The sequence below is a fragment of the Cylas formicarius genome, unplaced genomic scaffold, assembly GCF_029955315.1.
Source record: "Cylas formicarius isolate icCylForm1 unplaced genomic scaffold, icCylForm1.1 PGA_scaffold_4__25_contigs__length_36172078, whole genome shotgun sequence".
In the NCBI taxonomy this organism is placed as follows: Eukaryota; Metazoa; Arthropoda; class Insecta; order Coleoptera; family Brentidae; genus Cylas; species Cylas formicarius.
In genome coordinates, this window is record NW_026844334.1 from 32,957,883 (window position 1) to 32,980,179 (window position 22,297).

The window sequence follows — 22,297 nt, forward strand, 5'->3', positions numbered from 1 at the left end:
TTTATATTCATAAAGTGGTACTTCAGTGATCTATGGGAAGAATAGTCTACCATTGTGCAATCTACAGCTATCGTGCGGGCTACAGTCGCTCTGAGTGTTAGTCACGGTTACCTGTTTTCAAATACATAAATATTATTAATTTATATAACCTGTGTATAGAATTTTGTACTGGGTATCAGCTACGGTGGCTACAGTGGCTTGTGTATTTAGGAACTGAAATTAGTAACTTTTAAATAAATTTTGATTGCATGAAAAATTATGTCTGAGGTTATACTCTTAAGTTCTTCAGAGGAAGAAGACACTTTAGATGCTCCCAAAAAGGTGAAGAAAATAATAAGCTTGTTGATTATTGTTGACCAATAAAATTTTAGCAAATAAAACTTGCTCCCATCTTACCCGAATGTACTTTAACCAGAGTTTTTAATAAAAATGCAAGTAAGTTCACAGAAAAAAATGATGATGCCACTGTCCTTCTGGACTCCGATGATAATCTTGAATGCGAAGACGAAATTTTGCGGAAAATAATTTCTGGGCGGCAACCAAATAAATCGTTTCAAGGAGATGAAATTGTTGACTTGATAGATGATGAAGTTGAATGTAAAAAAGTGATTGACAATGGTTCCTTGGTTTTCAGTAATGAATTGGAAAATAAAAAGCACAATAAGGTTCTTGATGCAGTTGTTGGCCTATCGAGTGAGGATAGTGATATAAACGTCGGTAAAAAGGAAAACTTTCCTAGTAAGGATTACATTGTCTTAGTGGGGTAGACTATATTATATGTAAGTGATTGTACAAACCACAGTTTTTATTAATCTAAACCATTTTTTTAGGTGAAAATGGCATAGAAAAATCCAGTATTTTAATTAATGATACAGATGATGAAAAAGAAACTGAGAATTCTCCAAATGACACAAAAAATGACCCCACCAATTACAATCCTGTAAATAGTATATCAAAAAGCAAATCTGATTATTTAGAGACAAAGGAAGATTTTAAAAAGTTTTTGGAATTGGTAGAAAAATCTGTGAAAAACTCCCAGTTTGAAGATATTATACCTAAAAAGCTACACCTGATAAAAAGGCACTTTAACAAATGTGGTTCAGCTGTTACACATAAATCTTTCAAGAATATTTTGAGCGATTGTATAGCAAAAACCCAAAACCCTTCGGCTTCTGCTGCAGTTATAAATTTCCACAAAATGTATGAACACTTGAAGCTGATAGTGGGCAGGCCAATTGAGGTCAAACCAGAGCTGTTACCTAAACTTAAAAAACTGCAACGAACTTTAAAATTGTTGTCAGCAAAGATAAAGACGTTAGAAGAAGCTGAAGTCAGTTGGGATGATGAGGATGATTCGAGTTATTTACAATTGCACAAGTGAGTAAACTTTTAAGTTTTTACTTAAATAGTTTGTAAAAGTATGAGGCACTCAGCACCAACTAAACTTGATTCCTTTGTGGTGTGTACAAAATTTTTAAGGTAAACATTCAATATGCTCTATTATTCACATAATTTTAGTGTTAAATATGCGGTTTAACTTTGATTAAAAGTAGAGACAGAAAAGCGGGACTGCCTAGGCTAGTAAACGTATGAAAACATGTTGATAAATTAAAAAAAAAAATGTTAGATAAAATTACAACTGCTGCTATATAGTAGTAGGATATTAAGGATATTGCAGCAATACCTGGTGGCCAATTAAGGACATGATCCTATCAGGAAAAGTAATTGTCGTAAAGACTTGGGGTGAAAAAAATTGTAGCTATATTGGTCAAAAGAAAATTATGGAAATAATTTGTAAGTTTCTGGAAGGTTTCCCAAAAATTTTTCTGCATTTAATTCTGTTGAGAAGATACATTTTATTTGTAGTGATGTAGGGTTAATGGTTTCAGAAAAGTACGCCATTTTCAACTACTCGTAGTTTGACAAAATGTATTCTGCCATTCTAAAGTTATTCATATTTATTTGCAAAAATGTTTGCATTTCAATTCTCTGTAATATAAGATTATTTCTCAAAAAATATTGTTTAAAATTCAAAAATGCGAATTCGCCCTCTGGAGGCCAGTCTAGAAATTTAGAAATCATTTCTTCACTCTAGTCATAATCTTTTGTTAATGTGTCAACCAGGGCATGTCTGGAGATGGATTTTAGTCAAAGAATTTCGATAAGCCAACTTCAAAACGGTCACTAAAACAAATGGCATAGCCTGATAATAACATATACTTGTTGACAATTTAATCTTTGCATTATCATTGTGTTTTAATTTCATATTCCGGTATATTTTTCTCGCACGAGATCTTTTGCCATATGCTTTCAAAGCGGTGGCCTGAATGGAAAGCGATAATGCACTCAATACCCATTTTATTTAGACTGAAACGGATGATAATTAGGATTGTTTAATTCTTGTAATGTACCTTATTACTAATGGCAGATAACTGTAATAAGATATTTTTTTCTGTCTGTTTGGGTTTCTTAGGTAAATCATTTGATAACGGGTTCTAAGTGGTTATGATATATTTTCAAATATTTACGAATAATTTCATGCTGCTGTTAATTACTAAACATTTCTTTAAAACGAACAGATATTCACATCTATTGAATATTATTCCATTTAGCCACTACATTTTAGTAGTTGAGCATCAGAAGTTATCAGGATAGATATTCAATATGCACATGCGCCGAGTCATTTCAAACATCACTTTTAACTAATAGAAATAAGACCTTTCCGTTCTACTGCACTCCTTATTTTCAGAGATGGAAAAAAATATTTTAATATCATGAGCACATTTCGGGAAAAGCTTTAAATATGTATGGTAACTTTTGTTATTCTATGGAAATTATTTTGCAAAAAAATGGTTTGTTATTTAGTTTGCTTTAAAACGGTTTAGCGCCTTCAATAAAATTTTTGTAGAGTTTCTGCGACCACTCTAATTAGAATACGTTGATCCAAGGTATCTCAAGTGTTCAACGAGGTTTAAATCTATCGATTAGGATGACCATTGAAGTATAATTATCTTTAACGTGTATGAAAACAGTAGCATCGCATTTTGTAATATCTCTTGGTATTGAAATTGGTCCATTTTACTCTTTACTTGAATGATTGATCCAGTTTCAGAGCGAGAAAAACGTCCCCATACCATAATGTTTCATAGTAGGAACTTTGCGAACAATTACCGGAAAGGGACCATAATGTTTCATAGTAGGAACTTTGCGAACAATTACCGGAAAGGGACTATAATTCTAATAAATTTAAACATTAAAGCATTTTCGGGACCATTGACAATCATCTTTGGCACAAGAATACGTTTATGGAATATAGTTAAGACCACTAAGTTTTACCCTTCAATAATAATTTATAATCTCTCCAATTAAGAGACGGTTTTTAATTGTATTACCCATATTTATTTTTGCCAGGTATCAACTGGTATCAACTGCGATTTAACATGGTGTATGCTAAGTACTGCAAGTATATTGAAAAAAATCCGTATAGTGGACGCCTTACTCATGACAAAATCAACTTTGTCACGTCGTCTTATAATGAAATTAACTTGGCTATAAACAGAGAGTTTAAGAATAGTAAGCGTTTTCCTAGTTACTGTGAAATCGAAAACTTCATTACAGCGGTAGTTGAGGAAAAACACCTCAATATGACGGAGTCGGAGATTAAAATGGAGAGTTAGTTTTTATTGAAGTTGAATTAAAGCGAATTAAAAACTGGTTGAAAACATTTTAGGTCAAAAATGCTTCAAGGAATTGGGAAGTATTTTGCAAAAGAGGAGGAAAGCTGAACTGTACGACTGTCATCTGAGTTTTATTGAAGACAAAGAAGATCCGGCAATCAAAGATGCCAGCTTAGATAACACACTTCGGAAAAACCTTTTGGAAGGTGAAGAAAAGATTGAAAAATTATGTCAGAAGTGAGTATTCATTGGGTAAAATGTTGTTTCTTTGGTATGCGAGAGGAAATATATAAGTGGAACAAAAATACCGCTGCACAGAAAAATTAATTTCTAAAATTAACTCCTTAAATTTATTCAATTGAAGTCACAACTTCCATTTAATTATTATTATACAAAAGCTGTTTTACCATTTCAAAAGCAAAAAATATACTTTTTGAGCGCTATGTGTGAAATGTATTTATGGATGTAAACTAACTAAAAAACAAACGTAGGGTTAGCAACCAAGTTTTCCTAAACGACGATAAAACAAATCATTAACAATTTGCTGATATATCAGCCTATTTGATATATTTTTTAAACGGAACGCCCGGTATATTTTATTGGGACTCAATAATAAGTTATCCTTTTTCTGAATACAATTACATAATATGCTTTATATTTTATTATAGATATTGGCAAAAATAGTCGATTTTTATTTTTTTACAAAAATAACTAACTAACTAAAACGGGTGAAACTCACGTAAAATTTCGGAAATTTAACCTCTTTCGAGCCACAAGTTGGAGCGCCAGTGTAAGAGAACGAGGTGCTCTCGGGGTGAAGTGGGTAGCACGAAAACACGGAACAGACTTCTTACTATTTTACTGAGATTGCGTGTCTTTAACAATTGCGTGAGTTAAAAGGAAAAAATTCGCGTCCGTCGCGTAACGCCGTCGAACAACAACTCCTGTGTCGGAATCCGACTCGTCGTGACGTGCCGGGGTCCGAGCGGGATCAAAGGGTTTTTTGCGTCCGGCCGTCTTAAAGCGTTGCGGTTAAGATAATGGCATCGGTGCAGTGGTGGTTCGTTACACTCTCCCCCCCTGGTTTCGAACTCGGCTCGAGGAGGAACCAGATATCTTCTTTGGTGGTCGTCCTCGTCTCTTCAAACTAACGACTGGTTTCTCGTCCTCAGCGGAATTTACAGGAGTTAACGAGGAGACATGATACACTCCAAGGGTCTTTTTCAAGTCGTCTGGATTGGCAACTTCATAACTGGTGGGTGATACAACTCTGATTATTTCGTAGGGGCCATCTCGTTTCGGGTAAAATTTGGCTGTCACTCCTTTGGCTGTGTTGCTCAATGCATGCGTCTTAACCCAAACTCTATCCTTTAATTGAAAAGTTGGCGGGTTTGATCTTCTCGAATCAGCATCTGCTTCTGTCGATCCTGGCGCTTTTCGTGGCTTTCTTTACCTTCGTTCCATGTCCTTGCAATTTTCTGAAGATAAGGGGTGATCTGTGGTACGAAATTGTCCATATTTGCTATTACGCGGAAATCTTTGTTGATGTCATCGAGGGTCCTTAATTATCTCCCAAAGGTGAGGTAAGCAGCAGATTGCTTAGTTGTTTCATTCCATGCGCTGTTCATAGCGAATCTGATCGTCGCCAGTTTCTCGGGCCATGAACCATGGTCTTCTTTAACAAGCATTGCTAGTCTTGGTTTGAATCTCTGTTTTTCCTTTCAACCATATTTGCTGATGCGTGGTACAGTGGTATAAGCGTTTCCTTGATGTCTAGTATATAGCATACTTGTTGCATGACGGCTGACACAAACTGTACACCGTTATCGCTAATCACTTTTCTAGGCAAATCATACCGGAAAAATACTTCGTCGGTGAGAGTCCGTACGCATTCTTCGGCGGTGGCTCTCTTTAAGGCAAATAACTCAACCCACTTTGATGAGTTGTCTTCGACTATGAAGGTCCACTTTTCTCCATGTGGTCCCTCGGGCAATGGTCCGAAACTCTTGATTATTTTTTCGAGTTCCGGGCCTTTTAGTTGCTCTTTTCTTATCTCTTCGGCGCTAAGATGCGGCAGTTCGATCGTTACCATGCAGATTTCGCAAGTCCTTTGTTCATCATGTGCGCAAGGCGGTCGCGATAGGGTATCTGCTACCACGTTCCGTTTGCCTGGTAAATATTCAATCTTTACGTCATAACCTTGAATTTGCAAAGCCCACCGCGCTAGACGTCATGTGGGTGACTTTAGATTGAGTAACCATCTCAAAGGTTGATGATCGGTTTGCACTACGATAGATAAGCCTTCTATGTAGCCTCTAAATTTGTTCAGTGCCCATACTACTGCTAAAGCTTCCCTTTCTGAAGTGGAGTAGTTCCTTTCGGCAGATGAGAGCAGTCTGCTTGCGTATTCGATTGGGTGTTCATCGGCAGCTTCACCTTGTAAGAGTACAGCTCCAAGAGCGTAATTGCTGGCATCAGTTCTGATTGTGAACGGTTTGGTTTCGTCGCATTGTTGTAACACAGGTGCAGATACTAGTGCCTGTTTTAATGTCTCGAACGCAGTCTGTTCTTCTGCGGTTCACTGCCAAGTAGCGTGTTTCTTCGTCAAGTTGCTTAATGGTCGAGATATCTCGGCGAACTTTTCGATGAATTGTCTGTACCAACTGGCGGTTTGCAGGAATGACTGGACTTCTTTGACATTACGTGGAGGAGGTCTTTGTGACATCGCTGCAGTTTTCTCTGGATCTACGGAAATTCCGTCTGGTGTGAGTAGGTGTCCCAGGTATCTGACTTGTGTACACGCGAAGACACACATTTCTTGCGATTTGCACGGAGTTTGAATTGGTCAAGTCTATCGAAGACTACCTTCAAGTCTTTAATGTGATCTTCAAAAGTTGGCGACAATATTATCAAATCATCAAGATAGGCGAGAAGCGTTACTTTTCCAAGTCCGTTTCGAAAACGATCAATTAGGCGCGGAAACGTCCCAGGCGCATTTTTCAATCCAAACGGCATGCGACAATACCTGAAATTCCCGAAAGGCGTAACGAGAACGCTGTCTTGTATCGATCATTTTCGTCAACATTTATCTGATGATAACCTGATCGTAGGTCAATCGTCGTCATATATAGAGTACGTGACGCGGCGTGAAGTAAGTCGTCGATTCCCGGAAGCGGATACGTTCTGGTAATCAATACAGAGACGTGTACCGCCATCTTTCTTCGGTACTAAAACAACGGGTGCAGCCCAAGGGCTTTCGCACTCTTCAATAATTCCTTCTGCTAAGAGTCTGTCCAATTCTTGTTTCAGAATTTCCGTCTTTTGTGGCGACATCCTGTAGGGTGGAAGGGCAATTGGTGGATGGTTTCCCGTGTTGATGTAATGTCGAGCGTAAGGGGTTGGTTCTCCCCCCAAACGGAAGGTATCCTTTCGTTCTGTCAAGAGTTGATTTAGGCGCCCTCTCTGTTCATCTGTCAACATTACTCCCTCGTCTGATCGCAAATGTTCCAACAATGATGCTTCAATTACCGTGTTTGACAGCAGTGGTGATGAACTCTCATAGTCCAGTGGGAACTTTTCTTCTGGCTGATCGGCAAAAGTCCATTCATCATTGTGAAGATTAAAACTAAGCTTCATGTCTTTCAAAAAATCGATTTCGAAAAGTGTTCGATTGTCTGCTTCGGGGAATATAGTAAATTTAGTTTAACTCTTCTTCCGTTCAAGTCTACATCTACGGACGTTGTGAGCACTTGAGTCTTCCTGCTTTGTCCGTCCGCTAGCTTTACTGAAATTTCTTGTTTGCAAAACTGTTGACCTTTTTCCAGCAATAGCTTGTAGAGTGTACTACCAGCAACACTTTGTTTGGCTGCCGTGTCAACAATTCCCTGCCCAATGTGTCTACTGACGAAAAATCAACGGAGGCAGTCTCCACTGGCTTACATTCCGGACATTTTGATCGAACAAATCCTGGCTTTCCACAACCGTAACACGTTATGGCGGTAGTTGCAGTGATGGGTGCTGTTGACGTGGATGATTGCGAACTCTTTTGAGATGCGGTTATTGTTTGCGTGTTTTGCTTTGACGGAGCATTTTCTTTCACATGTTTTGACTGTAATTTGCGACACTCGTCTTTTGAATGACCGATATTTTTACAATATTGGCAACGAACGCGCTTAAAATTGTCACCAAGTTCACGATCGAAAGTTTCTTCAACTAACCGCGCTTGTTTAAGTAGGTCAGTGAATGTTGCGATTTTATCTCGAGGAATCTTTTCCCGAATTTTTCTGTTTAACAATCCGTACACCATGTCGAGTTGAACATCTTCACTTAAAGTATTCGGTGGTAGCTGAGCTAAAATCGAAGGAGATTTGCACACGAAAACGTCGGTCGGCGTAGTTGAATCTTGTTCTTTTGCAAATAATTCGCGGTAAACACGATGTCGTGGTTTTTGAGAACCAAAAGTTGTTCTTAGTAACCCTAAAGCTTCATCCCAATCAGAAACTGTGTGTTTTACACCTTGGTACCACTTCGCGACAAAACCATCAAACAACATCGGAAGTCCTTTCAAAGCGTTTCCGTCAGAAATTTGTACGCAGTCTTTATAGATCGAAATCGCGTCTATGAAAGCATTTACGTCAGAGTCTTTCGAACCGTCGAACCGAGATGAACATTGCGAGAAGTTTCCTGACAATGTCGGAGCACTAGATACTTGCATTTGTGAATTTATGGCTAATCTGTTCAAAAGTTCTTGAAACTGAGCGTCACTTAACGTTACGTCCGTCATTTTCACTGATTTTAACTGAGAATGCTGATTTTCCGCACGGTCGCGAGATCGCAGGAAATAGCGATTCGATGACTGATCTTCCGTGGCTAACAGCGTGCAATGTAAAATAGAAACAAATCTACTTACAGCTTTTCCTCTTGTTTGCAAGTGTGTGTGTGTGTGTGTGTGTGTGTGTGTGTGTGTGTGTGTGTGTGTGTGTGTGTGTGTGTGTGTGTGTGTGTGTGTGTGTGTGTGTGTGTGTGTGTGTGTGTGTGTGTGTGTGTGTGTGTGTGTGTGTGTGTGTGTGTGTGTGTGTGTGTGTGTGTGTGTGTGTGTGTGTGTGTGTGTGTGTGTGTGTGTGTGTGTGTGTGTGTGTGTGTGTGTGTGTGTGTGTGTGTGTGTGTGTGTGTGTGTGTGTGTGTGTGTGTGTGTGTGTGTGTGTGTGTGTGTGTGTGTGTGTGTGTGTGTGTGTGTGTGTGTGTGTGTGTGTGTGTGTGTGTGTGTGTGTGTGTGTGTGTGTGTGTGTGTGTGTGTGTGTGTGTGTGTGTGTGTGTGTGTGTGTGTGTGTGTGTGTGTGTGTGTGTGTGTGTGTGTGTGTGTGTGTGTGTGTGTGTGTGTGTGTGTGTGTGTGTGTGTGTGTGTGTGTGTGTGTGTGTGTGTGTGTGTGTGTGTGTGTGTGTGTGTGTGTGTGTGTGTGTGTGTGTGTGTGTGTGTGTGTGTGTGTGTGTGTGTGTGTGTGTGTGTGTGTGTGTGTGTGTGTGTGTGTGTGTGTGTGTGTGTGTGTGTGTGTGTGTGTGTGTGTGTGTGTGTGTGTGTGTGTGTGTGTGTGTGTGTGTGTGTGTGTGTGTGTGTGTGTGTGTGTGTGTGTGTGTGTGTGTGTGTGTGTGTGTGTGTGTGTGTGTGTGTGTGTGTGTGTGTGTGTGTGTGTGTGTGTGTGTGTGTGTGTGTGTGTGTGTGTGTGTGTGTGTGTGTGTGTGTGTGTGTGTGTGTGTGTGTGTGTGTGTGTGTGTGTGTGTGTGTGTGTGTGTGTGTGTGTGTGTGTGTGTGTGTGTGTGTGTGTGTGTGTGTGTGTGTGTGTGTGTGTGTGTGTGTGTGTGTGTGTGTGTGTGTGTGTGTGTGTGTGTGTGTGTGTGTGTGTGTGTGTGTGTGTGTGTGTGTGTGTGTGTGTGTGTGTGTGTGTGTGTGTGTGTGTGTGTGTGTGTGTGTGTGTGTGTGTGTGTGTGTGTGTGTGTGTGTGTGTGTGTGTGTGTGTGTGTGTGTGTGTGTGTGTGTGTGTGTGTGTGTGTGTGTGTGTGTGTGTGTGTGTGTGTGTGTGTGTGTGTGTGTGTGTGTGTTTTCCAGACCTTTCTGAACTCAATGTGGCACTATTTCGTCGTTACTTTGCGTCGACACAAAATCTTGAAAGAAATAGCCATAAAAGTTATTTTTGTTCTTCACTCAGTCAATGGAAACAAAATTTTCGAGTTTTGGCATTCGGCGCGAACACGTAATTATTCTTGCGTATTTCTAGTCCTTAATCGGCAACCGGGAGCAAGAAACACTATTTAGTTCACAAAACGTTGAAAAAACACGATGTCCAGTTGAACAGATTACGAAAAATCCGTGAAAACCGGTGAAACTCACGTAAAATTTCGGAAATTTAACCTCTTTCGAGCCACAAGTTGGAGCGCCAGTGTAAGAGAACGAGGTGCTCTCGGGGTGAAGTGGGTAGCACGAAAACACGGAACAGACTTCTTACTATTTTACTGAGATTGCGTGTCTTTAACAATTCGTGAGATAAAAGGAAAAAATTCGCGTCCGTCGCGTAACGCCGTCGAACAACAACTCCTGTGTCGGAATCCGACTCGTCGTGACGTGCCGGGGTCCGAGCGGGATCAAAGGGTTTTTTGCGTCCGGCCGTCTTAAAGCGTTGCGGTTAAGATAATGGCATCGGTGCAGTGGTGGTGCGTTACACTATTAAATAACTATTAGATACTTGCTATATGTGACAATTATTTGTTTAACACATTTTTCGTAAACTGCAATTGTATGATTTTTTGCATTTAATAATAGTTCCCGATTGTCTCATATGCAAGTGCTGAAAGGCCACCAAAAATAAAATATAGGTTTTAGAATAATTAGGATTTTTGTTTGAAAAATACGTCAGAATTTCTTAAAAATAAGCCTGAATTTCTGTAAAACAGCATTCAAGTGCAAGTACTGTAAATTAAAATATTATAAAATTCCTATTGTTAGATATTGTCTTTTTATTGCCCCCCACAGTTAATGTTAACGATTATTTATAAACTCAAAATAAGTACATTAGACTAGTCTTTGGCCGCAAAAACCGTTATTACTAGCTGTTCCTCAACTGTTACTGTATCCCTAGTCCAAGTATCAGATCAGAAAAAATTGACAAGTGCTTAAAGTCTGAACTCTCATCCTACAAAGACGGGGGGGTGGGGGGCAGTTAGCCTCTTAATAGTTGCATTCTGCTATACCGGGGTAGTGCCAGTATATTATCTAATAGCTACATAAGAATCGCGGTCAGTCACAGCAATCTTTGAAATTATATAAAAATGTCGAATCGGTACACTATACGGGTGGTGTTTTATTTAAAAAATGTAAATTACTGATATATTAGAAAATTGTTAGTGTTTTGTTTTGCATGTCATTTGACCAAATCTGTTTTTGAGTTGATTTTGATTATCCACTTGGATCGTGTAAGGTAAGTTTTGGTGAGTTTTTTTTCAATGTTATATAGCGGTTAGTTTATAAAAATTTTGAAGTGCCTATTTTTTTTTTCACATAGATATGTGGCCAAACAGGATTTAGGGGAGGACAGGGAATCGACAGAATCGAAATCGTCTAGTAGTGAAGATGATACATAGAGACTTTACTCGTACAATGTTTTTATTGTTATTCGTTTTTGAAATATAAAATTGTACACATCTGAGTGATGCGTATATTACTTAATTTAGTAAACAACAACCAACCGGCACGATGTATTAAAAATTAAAAAATTTGTTACTATTTACAAATCTTCTGGATTTCTCCTGCGTCGGTTGTTGATCAACAGAAATTGCTGATGTCTCTTTGTACAAAATTATAAGAAAGTAGGAAGCGTTTCAAAAATGTTAACCGTCGGAAAATACTGTAACTGCAAATTTTTGCCTCAAATGGGAAAAGAGCATCATATAACAAGGACGCTGAAAATGAAAAAACTCGAACATTTGGCCCACATAAGAGAGCATAGAGGCCCAAAATATGCTCCAATAACTGTTCAGAGTAGTTATCAAGTCCGGATAGCCAATTTCCTCTAGCAGATGGAACCAAAATTAGAAGAAAAACCTGAGTCGCGGTTAAAATTAGTTGTTTAGAGATTTCTATGAATTCTTGGATGGTTCGGTTCGATAGTTTGGTCGAATAAGAATTGATTTCATGATTATGTTCGGCAACTTTTAGACTAGTTGATATTTTTCGTCCTGTTTCTCTAACGTACTATTTGCCACATACATGGAATGCGGTAAACTCTTGATGTCTCAAACGGAATTTTGTCTTTGATGGATGGAATATGCTGAAAAATTTTTTTACAAATGGTAAATCTTTTAACATTACAATTTTTAAAAACTTTTGATACTTTATCAATACAAAATCTGTACACAATACAGATCACCAAAACCTCCCAAAGGAAATAAGACCGAAAGCAACCTCGCACTTGCCACTGTGGTCCTGCCTTACGTTCAAAACATTAAAATTAAACATGTGTTGAGTCGAAGCTATTGGGAACAGAATATTCTCTATTTAGGTAGGCTTTTTTCTGCCTTGTTCAAAATAGAAGTTTCTCAAAAAATTCGGATGTTTAAATGACACTATCAAGACAGGATCAGTAATCAGATGAAGTCAATTATTATGGATTTCTGCAAAATTTTAAACAGTGCCTGTGAGCGCTGCTACCTGTACCTGCCAGGTGTCCAAAAAGTAATACGATAGAATATCCGGAAAATTACGCAATTGCTCAAAAAACCTGTCGAATAAAAAAACCGCGTCTGGTGGTGAGGGGGCGATTTTGAAATTTTAAATGAAAACACTCATATCTTATTATTTCTTTTGGATTCTCGGTACATAGTGCTATAACTCGCAAAAAAAAAAACGATTTATGGTATTTGTAAAGAAATATTTTGGTGATACGATAAAACAGTGTCCCTTTAAGATGTCAGCTTCAATAACGAATGTTGCTAGCCGATTTCAGTTACAAATTGGGTTTTGGGTGGTTTTAAAACACTGGTTGGTGGTGTTTTCACATTAATTATGATTGTTACATCACACGTTACTCGTTTTACCATAACGTATCCAAAAAATAATGGCTGTATTAAGTATAGTATGCAGGACTTTTATAAAATTATTTAGACGCTCGTTTATAACTAATTCGCGCATAATTGGGTATTTTTAAGTAGGGAGTAGGAAAAATATGTTAGATATCATATCACTAAAGTCGGTTTCATAAGGTTTGGCGTTATATTTCGTGCTAAATACGTTAAATCCCCTTTATTGCGATTACAGCATCATCTACCGAGAATCCCAACGAAAACTTCTAACAAAACCTGACGCATTTGTGACATATAATCCGAATCTGATGAACTTAAACAGGTTAAAGACTTTAGGGCAAAAAGCTTGCACGTCATTGCAATGTCCCGTATTTACAGCGATGCATCCCAAGGTTGCTGAATCTACTTCTAGGCATGTGAGTTGATGCTTCTCGATGGACAAAGGCTACATAAACTCGTGACCAACACGCAGCATTGAAGTTAGTGAAGCATTTTAGAAGTGTACATTTTGGCAAAATCAACTGTTAGTAAATTTTTGACAAGTTATCAGTGTCAAATACTTTTTTTGTGATCTTTGTCAGTGAATATTATTTCCGTATTTTCAAAATCAAAATAGTGTAGGTTGGTTGTCTATATGAATTATATTTTTGATTTCTTACAGCATTTTTATGTTTATCAATCCTTTATTGTAAATATTGTTTTTCTACTCCCTCCTATAAACTACCTGATTACCTACCAATCTAGCGTGCCATGTGAGTTTCTTGTCCCACTGGTCCGAGTCCATTCAGACATTTCCGTTATATTACTGCTGAGGTTTGGGAGCAATCGGAGATTTTGCCACACGTGAGTTTCGTCCCACAGATCTGAGCCTCTTCGGACATTTCCGGGATATTACCGCACGGATTTCGGAGCAATCGGATGTTTTCGGAGATTTTACCGCACGGCTTTGATTTTGACGTTCGTCAGTGAATGTATTCGTGTTGTTTCGAAAAAATGTACCCAAAAACTAACGGTTGCAGAAAAATATAGTACGCAACGCGTTTGATAAAGCTTTTAAGTCACTCGTTCATTAAACACTTGCTCCGCTCGTGCCAAATAAGCTCGTGAATCAAATGCCGTTTATCGCACTTGTTGCATAATATACTATTATTACTTTGAATTTACAATTAATTGTATAAATTGTGTTTATTTGATTTTTTAAAAGAACTTTCTGTAGATTTTCTGATACACCTTGTCTTAGTTGAAAATGTAATAATTTTTAATTGTTTTTTAATAGGATTATTAAAATGTTCAGCATATTTATTTTGTTTTAAAACTTGTTTTATTTTTTCAACATTATATTGGTTTCGTGTACCAATCAATTTAAATAGTCTTATTTCTGGTTGTATGTCAGAGTATATATAATCGGTTTTATAAACGGAATTCGTTGGGGAAAATTATTTATTTGGTGGTTTTTTCTTTAACTTTTAAGTGCTTTCATAACTAAATTAGCAATAACTGAAGAGATTACTTCGCTCATACTTGTAAATGCAGATGTAAGGCAAAATTTAACACCTTCCACAAAACAACGCAGTGAAAGTGTTGCATTTTAATAGTGTACCATCTTTTTTCAATACATTTGAGAGTTAAATGAATCGGTGTACTAGTAAAAAGTGGTACAACGTCCGACGTTGTATACCTCATGACAAAGGTGCTGGCTTTATGCATTTTACCAAACATTAACTTCTTGAAATTTTAAGTTTTTTAATATACAAAAGGAATGATCAACAACTTTTTACGTATTAATCATATCGATGTTTTTTGTCCTGCTCGACATGGAGGCAACACGCTTTATGTTCATCTTAAGTTTATTTTAGATGTTAGAGAACAAGTACGGTTTACTGGGTTCGTGAGGGAATTCAAATCATTCTCACCAACAAGGAAGTACTTTGAACGAATTCAATTTTAGACACCAAAACCCGCGATTAAACTTGCATAGGGTCCATTCTGTTTATCTGGCCACAGTTCAGAGTGTTACTCTATCTCATGGTTCTGCCCTTGTATTTTATTTTGTCTTTGCTGATTTTTAAGCCGGCCTGTTTAACCAAACTTGCCAATTTGACTAACTTAATTTGGATAGTTAAAGACCCATGTTAAAGAGTAGTGGCAACAGTGCATCCTCTTAGCTACAAAGAAGACTGAGGTTTTCCCAAGGTCTGCCGTGGCATTCCACATTTCCACTCATTATACTGCCATAAGCCTCTTGAAATCATGTAATGGTATGCTTTATTTTATTAACAGCATTTATTCTTTCTATGTAACTCCTGTCTTCAAGAATATTCTGTTAATGTGTGTTGCTTTCCTATTCAATAATTGTTCTGTTGGACATTTGCAGTATCACAGGTCACGTTCCTGAGTTTCAGCTCTCTTACACAATCACGATCAAACGACTCTTTTTTCTTTATATTTGTAGTCCGTATGGGCGTCAATGTGGTCTCTATAACCTCCTGGTAGCCATGTTCCATCTAGGTATTCGCCCTGAACTTTTTATTTTTCTGGCAAGAAATTCTTGCAGGTAGCTTCGCTCTGCCCGGGAAACGGGAGCCGTCTGCGTCTAAACCTCGCAATAATGTTACTACCATGTCTTGCACCTATTAAAATGTGGCCAATCTGGTTTCTTGTAACACCATCGTTCAAAACCCACGTCTGTTTATAAATACTTCAGGATTCCTCCTGCGTCTGTTTTTGCTGAGTTGAAATTGCTGACGTTTCGCCAATCATCCTGTTGGCTTCTTCCGAGCTTGACTGAAACTGGCTGGCATTTTACTTTGTACCCTCTTATATATTATTTGATTGGGGCGGAGCTAAAAGAAGGGCATAAACACCGTCTCGGATGACTGATTCCCATATTGGTGACAGATAATGACCTAAGTCACAGTTAAGATTGTTAGGTTGGTTATGGTGAGTCTAAGAGCTTCCTCTTTCTTTATTTTGCTTTGGTAGTACAGTATATACTCTCTTCAAGTTCTGTATTGGGCCATTGATCGACAGCAGGGAAATATTGTAGAACTTTCTCTTAAGTCGCATGTAGCACATGCGTTCACTTATACGTTTAAATTAAATAACAGAATCCAGCAAGTTCTGCCGTATCACGAAGCCAGTTCCAAGTGCATGTTGCTGATTAAGGTTTCCACCATAGAACACAACAAATTTGCTGATTTTCTAGCTTCTATTGCCTGTGCAATGTATCTCTTGTATTGCTATAATGTCGGCTTTTTCGAGGTTTTCTATGGTTTTAACCGCAGCTATATTTCAGCTGTCATTCAGAGTTCCAATTTGTAAGTCCTTTTTCGTTAGCTGGAGTCGTCGTCAGTTCTGTTTTGAGGCGTCTAATTGCATCCAAAATAAAAGTGCTTTTACAGAATAGAGCAGTTAGTCCAATGAGTTTAGAGACAATGCGCGACAATCGCAAATGAAACATTTTTGGATAAACGTACACTTAAAAACGGTTTTGGGTAATCAATAAGTTAACTGGCGCAGTCAGGTACGATTGATAATGATAGTGTAAAAGATTATTATTTTCATCTATTGCATTGACCTACAATTGCAATAAAATATTAAATTTGTTGCACTGTATTTTAAATGGTTTTTGAATGAACATTGTTTTGTTTCTATTTATAATTTCGTACGGATTTGGATTAATTGCTGACATTTGTTGACTTCTTATCACCTAGGTGTTGTGTACCAATATTGGGAAAAGTTTGTTATGGTATTTTTCCAGAACTTTTAATACGAACACTCAATGCAAATATTGACGGTAAACCCATAAACGTGAATAAAATCTTTTTATTTAATGAAAATACTAGTAGTCAATATTTTACGGATTTTTGATATGCAAACATTCCTGCAGAGATAAAATTATAGAAATAATAAGGACCGGCAGATCAAATAACTTTATTGATTCCAGATTCAGTTTCATGGCAAAACTTTAAACCACAATTCACTTTAAAAGGCCCAAGTATTGCAGTATCATTATTGTCAAATTGTTTAACGCTACCCCAAAAAATATCACTTTTTTTTTCAACCAATATTCTGGTAGAAATTATTGTAGAACTTTTTTTGTCTAATTCAGTTACTTCATCTATTCTACAAACACATAGCAGCACAACATTGAGATCTTTAATTTTGTCAAACAATTTTTCAACAATGTTGCAGAAGTATTTATCATAACTCAATTTGCTTTTAGTAAATTTTGAAGTCCAATAAAATGTCATGGCATTCTCGAGAACAACTAGGCCAACATTTTCAGAATTATTAATAATTTTTTCTAATTTATGAAATGACAGTTCTAACTGATCTAAAGTATAACAATTTAACATATACAGTCTTTTAAATGCATTTTCAATTACATTTTTCGTCTGTTCTGCCCTTTGGCTGCATTTAATTGTTTCTTCAATAAATTTAATAATTTTGAATAATTTAATTTGAAACTCCGTGTTGATCAGGATTACTTCTACACCTTTGCAGTCAGTGCCATATTTTGTAGGTAAAATGCACCTAACTATTAAATCTACCAGAATGTCAGACGGATCCACATCTTTGCCAACAATTAACTTAACAACTTCGTTTGGATAAGGTCCACCATTTGGAAAAAGTTCTGGACATATACCACTAATTTTATTAGAATTTTGACTGTTTACTCTTAAAAATAATTGGACTCCCGATTCGATTTTCCTAGTGGCGGACTGCATCTTCCTTTAACCTAAAAAATGTTCAAAAGTCTTACAAAAGTGATTAACCCCAAATACAAAACATGATTCACGGAATGATCTTGGTAGTTTAGTGCCTCAAAAGTAAAAGGAAAAAAGAACATTCAAGACTATATTTAATGTTCATAACTTCTTTTCTTACTTGAAGAATTCAAAATTAGGGCTACTAATGGTGGAAACGGTGCAGTAGGCTCTTTTTATTTACCGTCCTTTTACAAAAACATCGCGTTCTATATTTAAGTTGGAGCCCTAGGATTGATCTATATATATACGTTCATTCAATGATCACAATTACAATGGGAGCCACAGAATTGATTGGAGCGACCTTACAAACATTTCATTCATATTTGGCCCAAATGCTTCGAACTCTGTATCATGGACCCGAGGATGCCCGTGGATGAAAGCGTCTGGCTGACGGGTGAACTTTTCTCCGGAATTTTTAAGTGCGGTACCTTCGGAGGCATGTAAAATTAAATGTAAATGACTACATCTATTTTCTCAAACTTTTAGGCTAGCGTTAGTTACTTTTGGTTTTGATGTGTCAGCTGAAGATGGTGGTTACTGATTCATTATTTAACTTCGGGATCCAGACTCACAGACCATAAAAAAATAGTACTTGCAAATTCCCTTGCTATAAGCGCTTCAAATTCAGAAAATAAATAAATAAATTTGTGAGGTTGGGGGCTATACATTTTCGTTCCGTAGAATGCAAAATTAAATTAAATTATCTTAAAAGAATGAACTGTTTATTTCCAAATTTGCAAACTTCAGTACAGTTTTCTTTTTCATCTGACACTTTATTAGTTTATTCAGTCTGTGAGGAGCATCTTTTGTAAAAGAAGGATTTCGGGTGGAAATATTTTTTGATATTATTTTTAAATAAAATCTTACTTTTCTTATTATTTTATTTTCATTACATTTTACATTTATCTTTTTAGTTTACATTTCGTCAGGTAATTCACGTTCATCCTGTGAAATCGAGTGGGAGGGAGACCCCTTCTTTTCTAACCAACATATCGGTAATAATTAGACTATTGCTGTTCTACCGTTTGATATCAGTCAAATAGTGTTTTTTTAAGTGTAAAACTGTACAGCTCTACTTTTTTTGGCTATTCGCGCCGGTTGGAGGCCAGATTGCGCGGATAATTCTTGGCGGTAGTGGGGATAGTTATTTTTTGATACCGTTTTAAAAACCTTTTGTATTTAGTGATAGTGATTAACAGCAAAAGTCAAAGAACTATAGTGGGTCTGTCACCCAAATCTTAGAAACCCTCATCGGTGGACGGAAATGGGCGAATAATCCTAGCACTGTCGCCTAACATTCCTTTGTTATAGGCATTAAAGTCATGTTTTATTCTGTCGATATTGTAAATATTTTGGACCATAAGTTATGAAGGTTAAAATTTATTTGTTAGTTTGTAATTATTAACAATGTGTGATGTTGATTGGACACACGTAGCAAATTTGTTACGTCCAGTGAGTAAAGATATTCAAAATGGAACTGGCAAACTTTGTTTATCTTCCAATTATCTCTGCAAACTTAATTCTGCCTTTGAGGATATTATATCAGAGGATCTGAATTCTTTTAATTTGGTACAACCGAATAGCAGTAAAGCAAGTCCCATCAGAGATATTCAATTTTTATGGACGCTGGTAAAAAGTGCACTCGCGTTGAAAATAATTCCAGATGTGTTAACGTCTAGTGTCAGTGAAGTTAATTTAATTCGTTTTAAAAATATCAAAGCACTGGATATCCAGAAAATTGACATCAAGAGTGTCATAGGATTACAAAGGCTTAGATCACAATTAAGACAGTTGATATGTTCGCACTGTTTGGAAATGTTAGAAGATGTTCTTGGAAAATGTGGAGGTGACAATAGTCACGGTAATCTCTGGAGTGAATTAAAAAAGGCTGCTTTTCCCTATAATTCCATTACTAAATTGGACAGCACTTTGGATTTGACTCCGTGGTTAGATACTTTAGATTTAAGTCACAACCAGATTAAAAATATTGAACTGATTAGCAATTTACCTAATTTGAAGTATTTAAATATATCTTACAATCAACTAGAAAAGGTGCCGATGTTTAAAGGTCAGATATGTTCAAGACTACAGGTGAGATATTTGTCGTAATATAAGGCAGGTACTTTGCTTTCTACTATTAGTATATCAGTGGAATTCCAGGTGTTGACAAATTTGTCTTTTTGCTATATACATATATTCTGCATGTTCATGCTGTCCAATATTGGATGTAGCTCCAGAAGATAATTGAAATGTTGACATGCAAAAATTTACCAATGTTTTTATTGCTGATAAGTCAGCAAATGGTAAATTCTCAATTTGGATTAAATCAAACTTGACAGACATTTTCCTCCACATATCTCGCCATATAGATTTGTCTAGCGGTAATTAGTAAGATGGCGACCCTCCGGCTATTGTCAGTTATTAATTATATGTATAAAAAGTGATTAAAGCAATTGATATTTCTACAGAACTTCAATTTTGATTGGTAATACTCAGAATGTTTCAAATTTGAAATGGAAACGGTCTGGATACAGAGTAAAGTTCTATATTGACAAGCCTACATCATTAAATTAAAAAATTAAAGTTATCCATCTTGAATTTAAAAATGTTTGAGCTTTGTTTTCTGTGCAATCAAAAATCTGTTATGGCATTCCTTTTTTCTTGAAATGGCATTGAAATAAATTGTTATTAGGTATGTAGTTTGCCATATCTTCTTTAATAAAAAATTGGACAACCTGTACATTGCAATTTCTGTTTATATATAGCCTGGAATACCAGGGTAGTGCGACACATTACATTTTTCATTGACTTAACCTTTTTGTTGCAGGTATTGATTCTCAACAACAATTTTATTGAAGATTTAACCGGTTTAATGACGTTGACGAATATTATTCAAATGGATTTTTCCCATAATTGTCTTATAGACCATGGCGTTTTTTTAAGCTTGTCTCATCTATCCTCTCTACAGTGGTTAAATCTGCAGGAAAATCCAATTTATGTCCACCCTAATCACAGAAAATTAACATGCAATTATTTACACAAAAACGCAGTAACTACAAAATTTATTCTGAACTGTATTCAGCTAAACAAACTAGAAAGGAAACTCGCAGGTTCTTTGTATCCCGCATCACAGGGCTCTCTTATCGCTAATGCTTCATCTCTCGGTTCACTTACAAATTCTTTGAATGAGAGACAAAAAAGGATTCGGAATGTGAAAATAGAAGAGGAGAATGGGAATATTAAAAGGCAAGTTAAAGCCTCCCCCGTATCATCTTCGACTCATTTGCATATTAAAAAGCAAGTGGAACAACTTAGGCAAGAATATGGAGAATCTTGGTTATATCGAGACTCTGGTTTATTAGTGCAGGATGTTTTAGGCTTAGAAAAGTCAACAGTGTTATCCTCTACACCTTCTGATATTGGTTTAGATTCATTATGTCTTCAAAAAAATATTGTATCTAGTTTTGATAATGATAGTGGTGCATTCGTTACTGCCCCAGAAGAAACACTGAAAGAAGAAGAAAAAGAGTTCGAAACAGCCAAAGAATATTCTGATGTTTTCTCTAACAAACAGTACGAATCAGAAGAATCTGATGTTTCTGACGGTGAAGATGTTTATCTGGGTGGCGAAAGCGGTATATTTTTTGCATCCACTCAAGAAGACCTTGGCGATTTCGACATTATGATAGTAGTTACTGATTCCCACATTTCCGAAAGGGACATAAATACAAGCAAAGAAAAAGCCAGATGGCATTTGAACACAATTATTAATTGTGAAAAATCAGAAAAAGCTTATGGGGTAAAAATCAATTTTGATACTGTCAGAAGAGATCGGAAGGCAAGACTTTACTTTTTAGAAGAAGCCGAGAAATTTATCCAAACATTAAACGAGAAGATTCCGAAAAGTAGAGATCCCAACAGTCTGCTCAGTTTCCAATGTATGAAATGCTCTGAAATATTTTCTAAACCAAAACTTGAAACATATACTGCTGAAACATCCATTATATGCCCTATGTGTAATAGTAATCTGGTAATACAAAGTGTGTAGTTTAATTAATTATTTGGGTCAATATTGCTTTGTATAAAATGTAAAACTTATCATTCAAGTTCAAGGAGTGTTTAAAATATTTTCAAATATATGTATTTTTTGTCATTCGTGCTAAGGTCAAATATGTGCAAAATTTTTTCATGTTGAGTGGATTTTTTCAAACTAAATTTGAGGTTAAGAAACAAATTTTCAAGCCTGTTCCAACTAATTTTGTAGTGTTTTTGTTGTTGACTGATTTAATTGACTTTTGATATAGTATTGTTCTGTTCAATAAATTTGTATATGATTTTAATTAATGTGTTTATTTTGTTGAGAAGATATTTGTATATTGTCCAAACCAAGAGTGCAAATAGGTATTAAATGTCAATATGATTAGATAACGCATCGGGGGTTCGTTTTCCCTTATCTTATTCTTGCATTAGCTCCTACGTATCCTGGGCGTCATCAAGATGATACAAGAATGGAATTTATTCCTCCGATAATTTCAATTATTTACGAAAATCTTAAAAATTACAATCAACATTTCCTAAAATAAAATAATAACGCAGGCCTCAATCTTTCTTTCGTAATGTATTTGTCTGCAAAAAAAATTTAACATCAGCAAAGAGCAAAATTTGACTGCCAATCTTTTGAACTATACCATTAATGAAAAACAAGAAAATCCATGGCGCTAAATTACTTCATATAGCATCATATGTGCAGTTCTGTTCATAAAAAATCCCTTACAAGTC

The 22,297-nt window shown here is 36.5% G+C and overlaps 4 protein-coding genes across 13 annotated transcripts in view; 2 read left to right on the forward strand and 2 right to left on the reverse strand.

Moving 5' to 3' along the window:
• The window catches only part of LOC132701184 (F-box only protein 28), a 149,418-nt gene that overhangs the window by 704 nt on the left and 126,417 nt on the right, over positions 1-22,297 (reverse strand). For 4 of the 5 annotated variants that reach the window (XR_009618728.1, XR_009618726.1, XR_009618725.1 and 1 more), the window contains exon 10: positions 51-111. The exons of the other annotated variant lie outside the window; for it this stretch is intronic. The gene's annotated coding sequence lies outside the window, so the exon portion shown is untranslated. The remainder of the gene's footprint in view (positions 1-50; positions 112-22,297) is intronic. 5 annotated transcript variants of the gene reach the window in all.
• LOC132701183 (uncharacterized) lies at positions 6-15,651 on the forward strand. Of its 3 annotated transcripts, none has more exons than XM_060668910.1 (6): positions 6-321; positions 372-717; positions 831-1,377; positions 3,422-3,672; positions 3,731-3,914; positions 11,231-11,371. In XM_060668910.1, exons 1-6 carry the CDS (start codon positions 259-261, stop codon positions 11,307-11,309), a joined length of 1,470 nt encoding a protein of 489 aa, XP_060524893.1. In that variant the 5' UTR covers positions 6-258; the 3' UTR covers positions 11,310-11,371. The 3 variants fall into 3 exon arrangements, with proteins under 3 accessions (XP_060524893.1, XP_060524894.1, XP_060524892.1); XM_060668911.1 differs by lacking the exon at positions 11,231-11,371 and adding an exon at positions 13,125-15,651 and having other exon boundaries at positions 7-321; positions 372-738; XM_060668909.1 differs by having other exon boundaries at positions 8-321; positions 372-738.
• Positions 16,075-18,287, reverse strand: LOC132700766 (uncharacterized). Of its 3 annotated transcripts, XM_060668288.1 has the most exons (3): positions 18,020-18,282; positions 17,637-17,946; positions 16,079-17,487 (listed from the first exon to the last, which is right to left on the reverse strand). In XM_060668288.1, the coding sequence occupies exon 3, from the start codon at positions 17,474-17,476 to the stop codon at positions 16,670-16,672; it is 807 nt and encodes a 268-aa protein (XP_060524271.1). In that variant the 5' UTR covers positions 17,477-17,487; positions 17,637-17,946; positions 18,020-18,282; the 3' UTR covers positions 16,079-16,669. The 3 variants fall into 3 exon arrangements, with proteins under 3 accessions (XP_060524274.1, XP_060524272.1, XP_060524271.1); XM_060668291.1 differs by having other exon boundaries at positions 16,075-17,487; positions 17,820-18,287; XM_060668289.1 differs by having other exon boundaries at positions 16,075-17,487; positions 17,700-18,287.
• On the forward strand, positions 18,849-21,839 carry LOC132700590 (serine/threonine-protein kinase 11-interacting protein). 2 transcript variants are annotated; one of them, XM_060668009.1, is made up of 2 exons: positions 18,849-19,609; positions 20,346-21,839. In XM_060668009.1, the coding sequence occupies exons 1-2, from the start codon at positions 18,926-18,928 to the stop codon at positions 21,564-21,566; spliced, it is 1,905 nt and encodes a 634-aa protein (XP_060523992.1). In that variant the 5' UTR covers positions 18,849-18,925; the 3' UTR covers positions 21,567-21,839. The 2 variants fall into 2 exon arrangements, with proteins under 2 accessions (XP_060523992.1, XP_060523993.1); XM_060668010.1 differs by having other exon boundaries at positions 18,856-18,970; positions 20,346-21,838.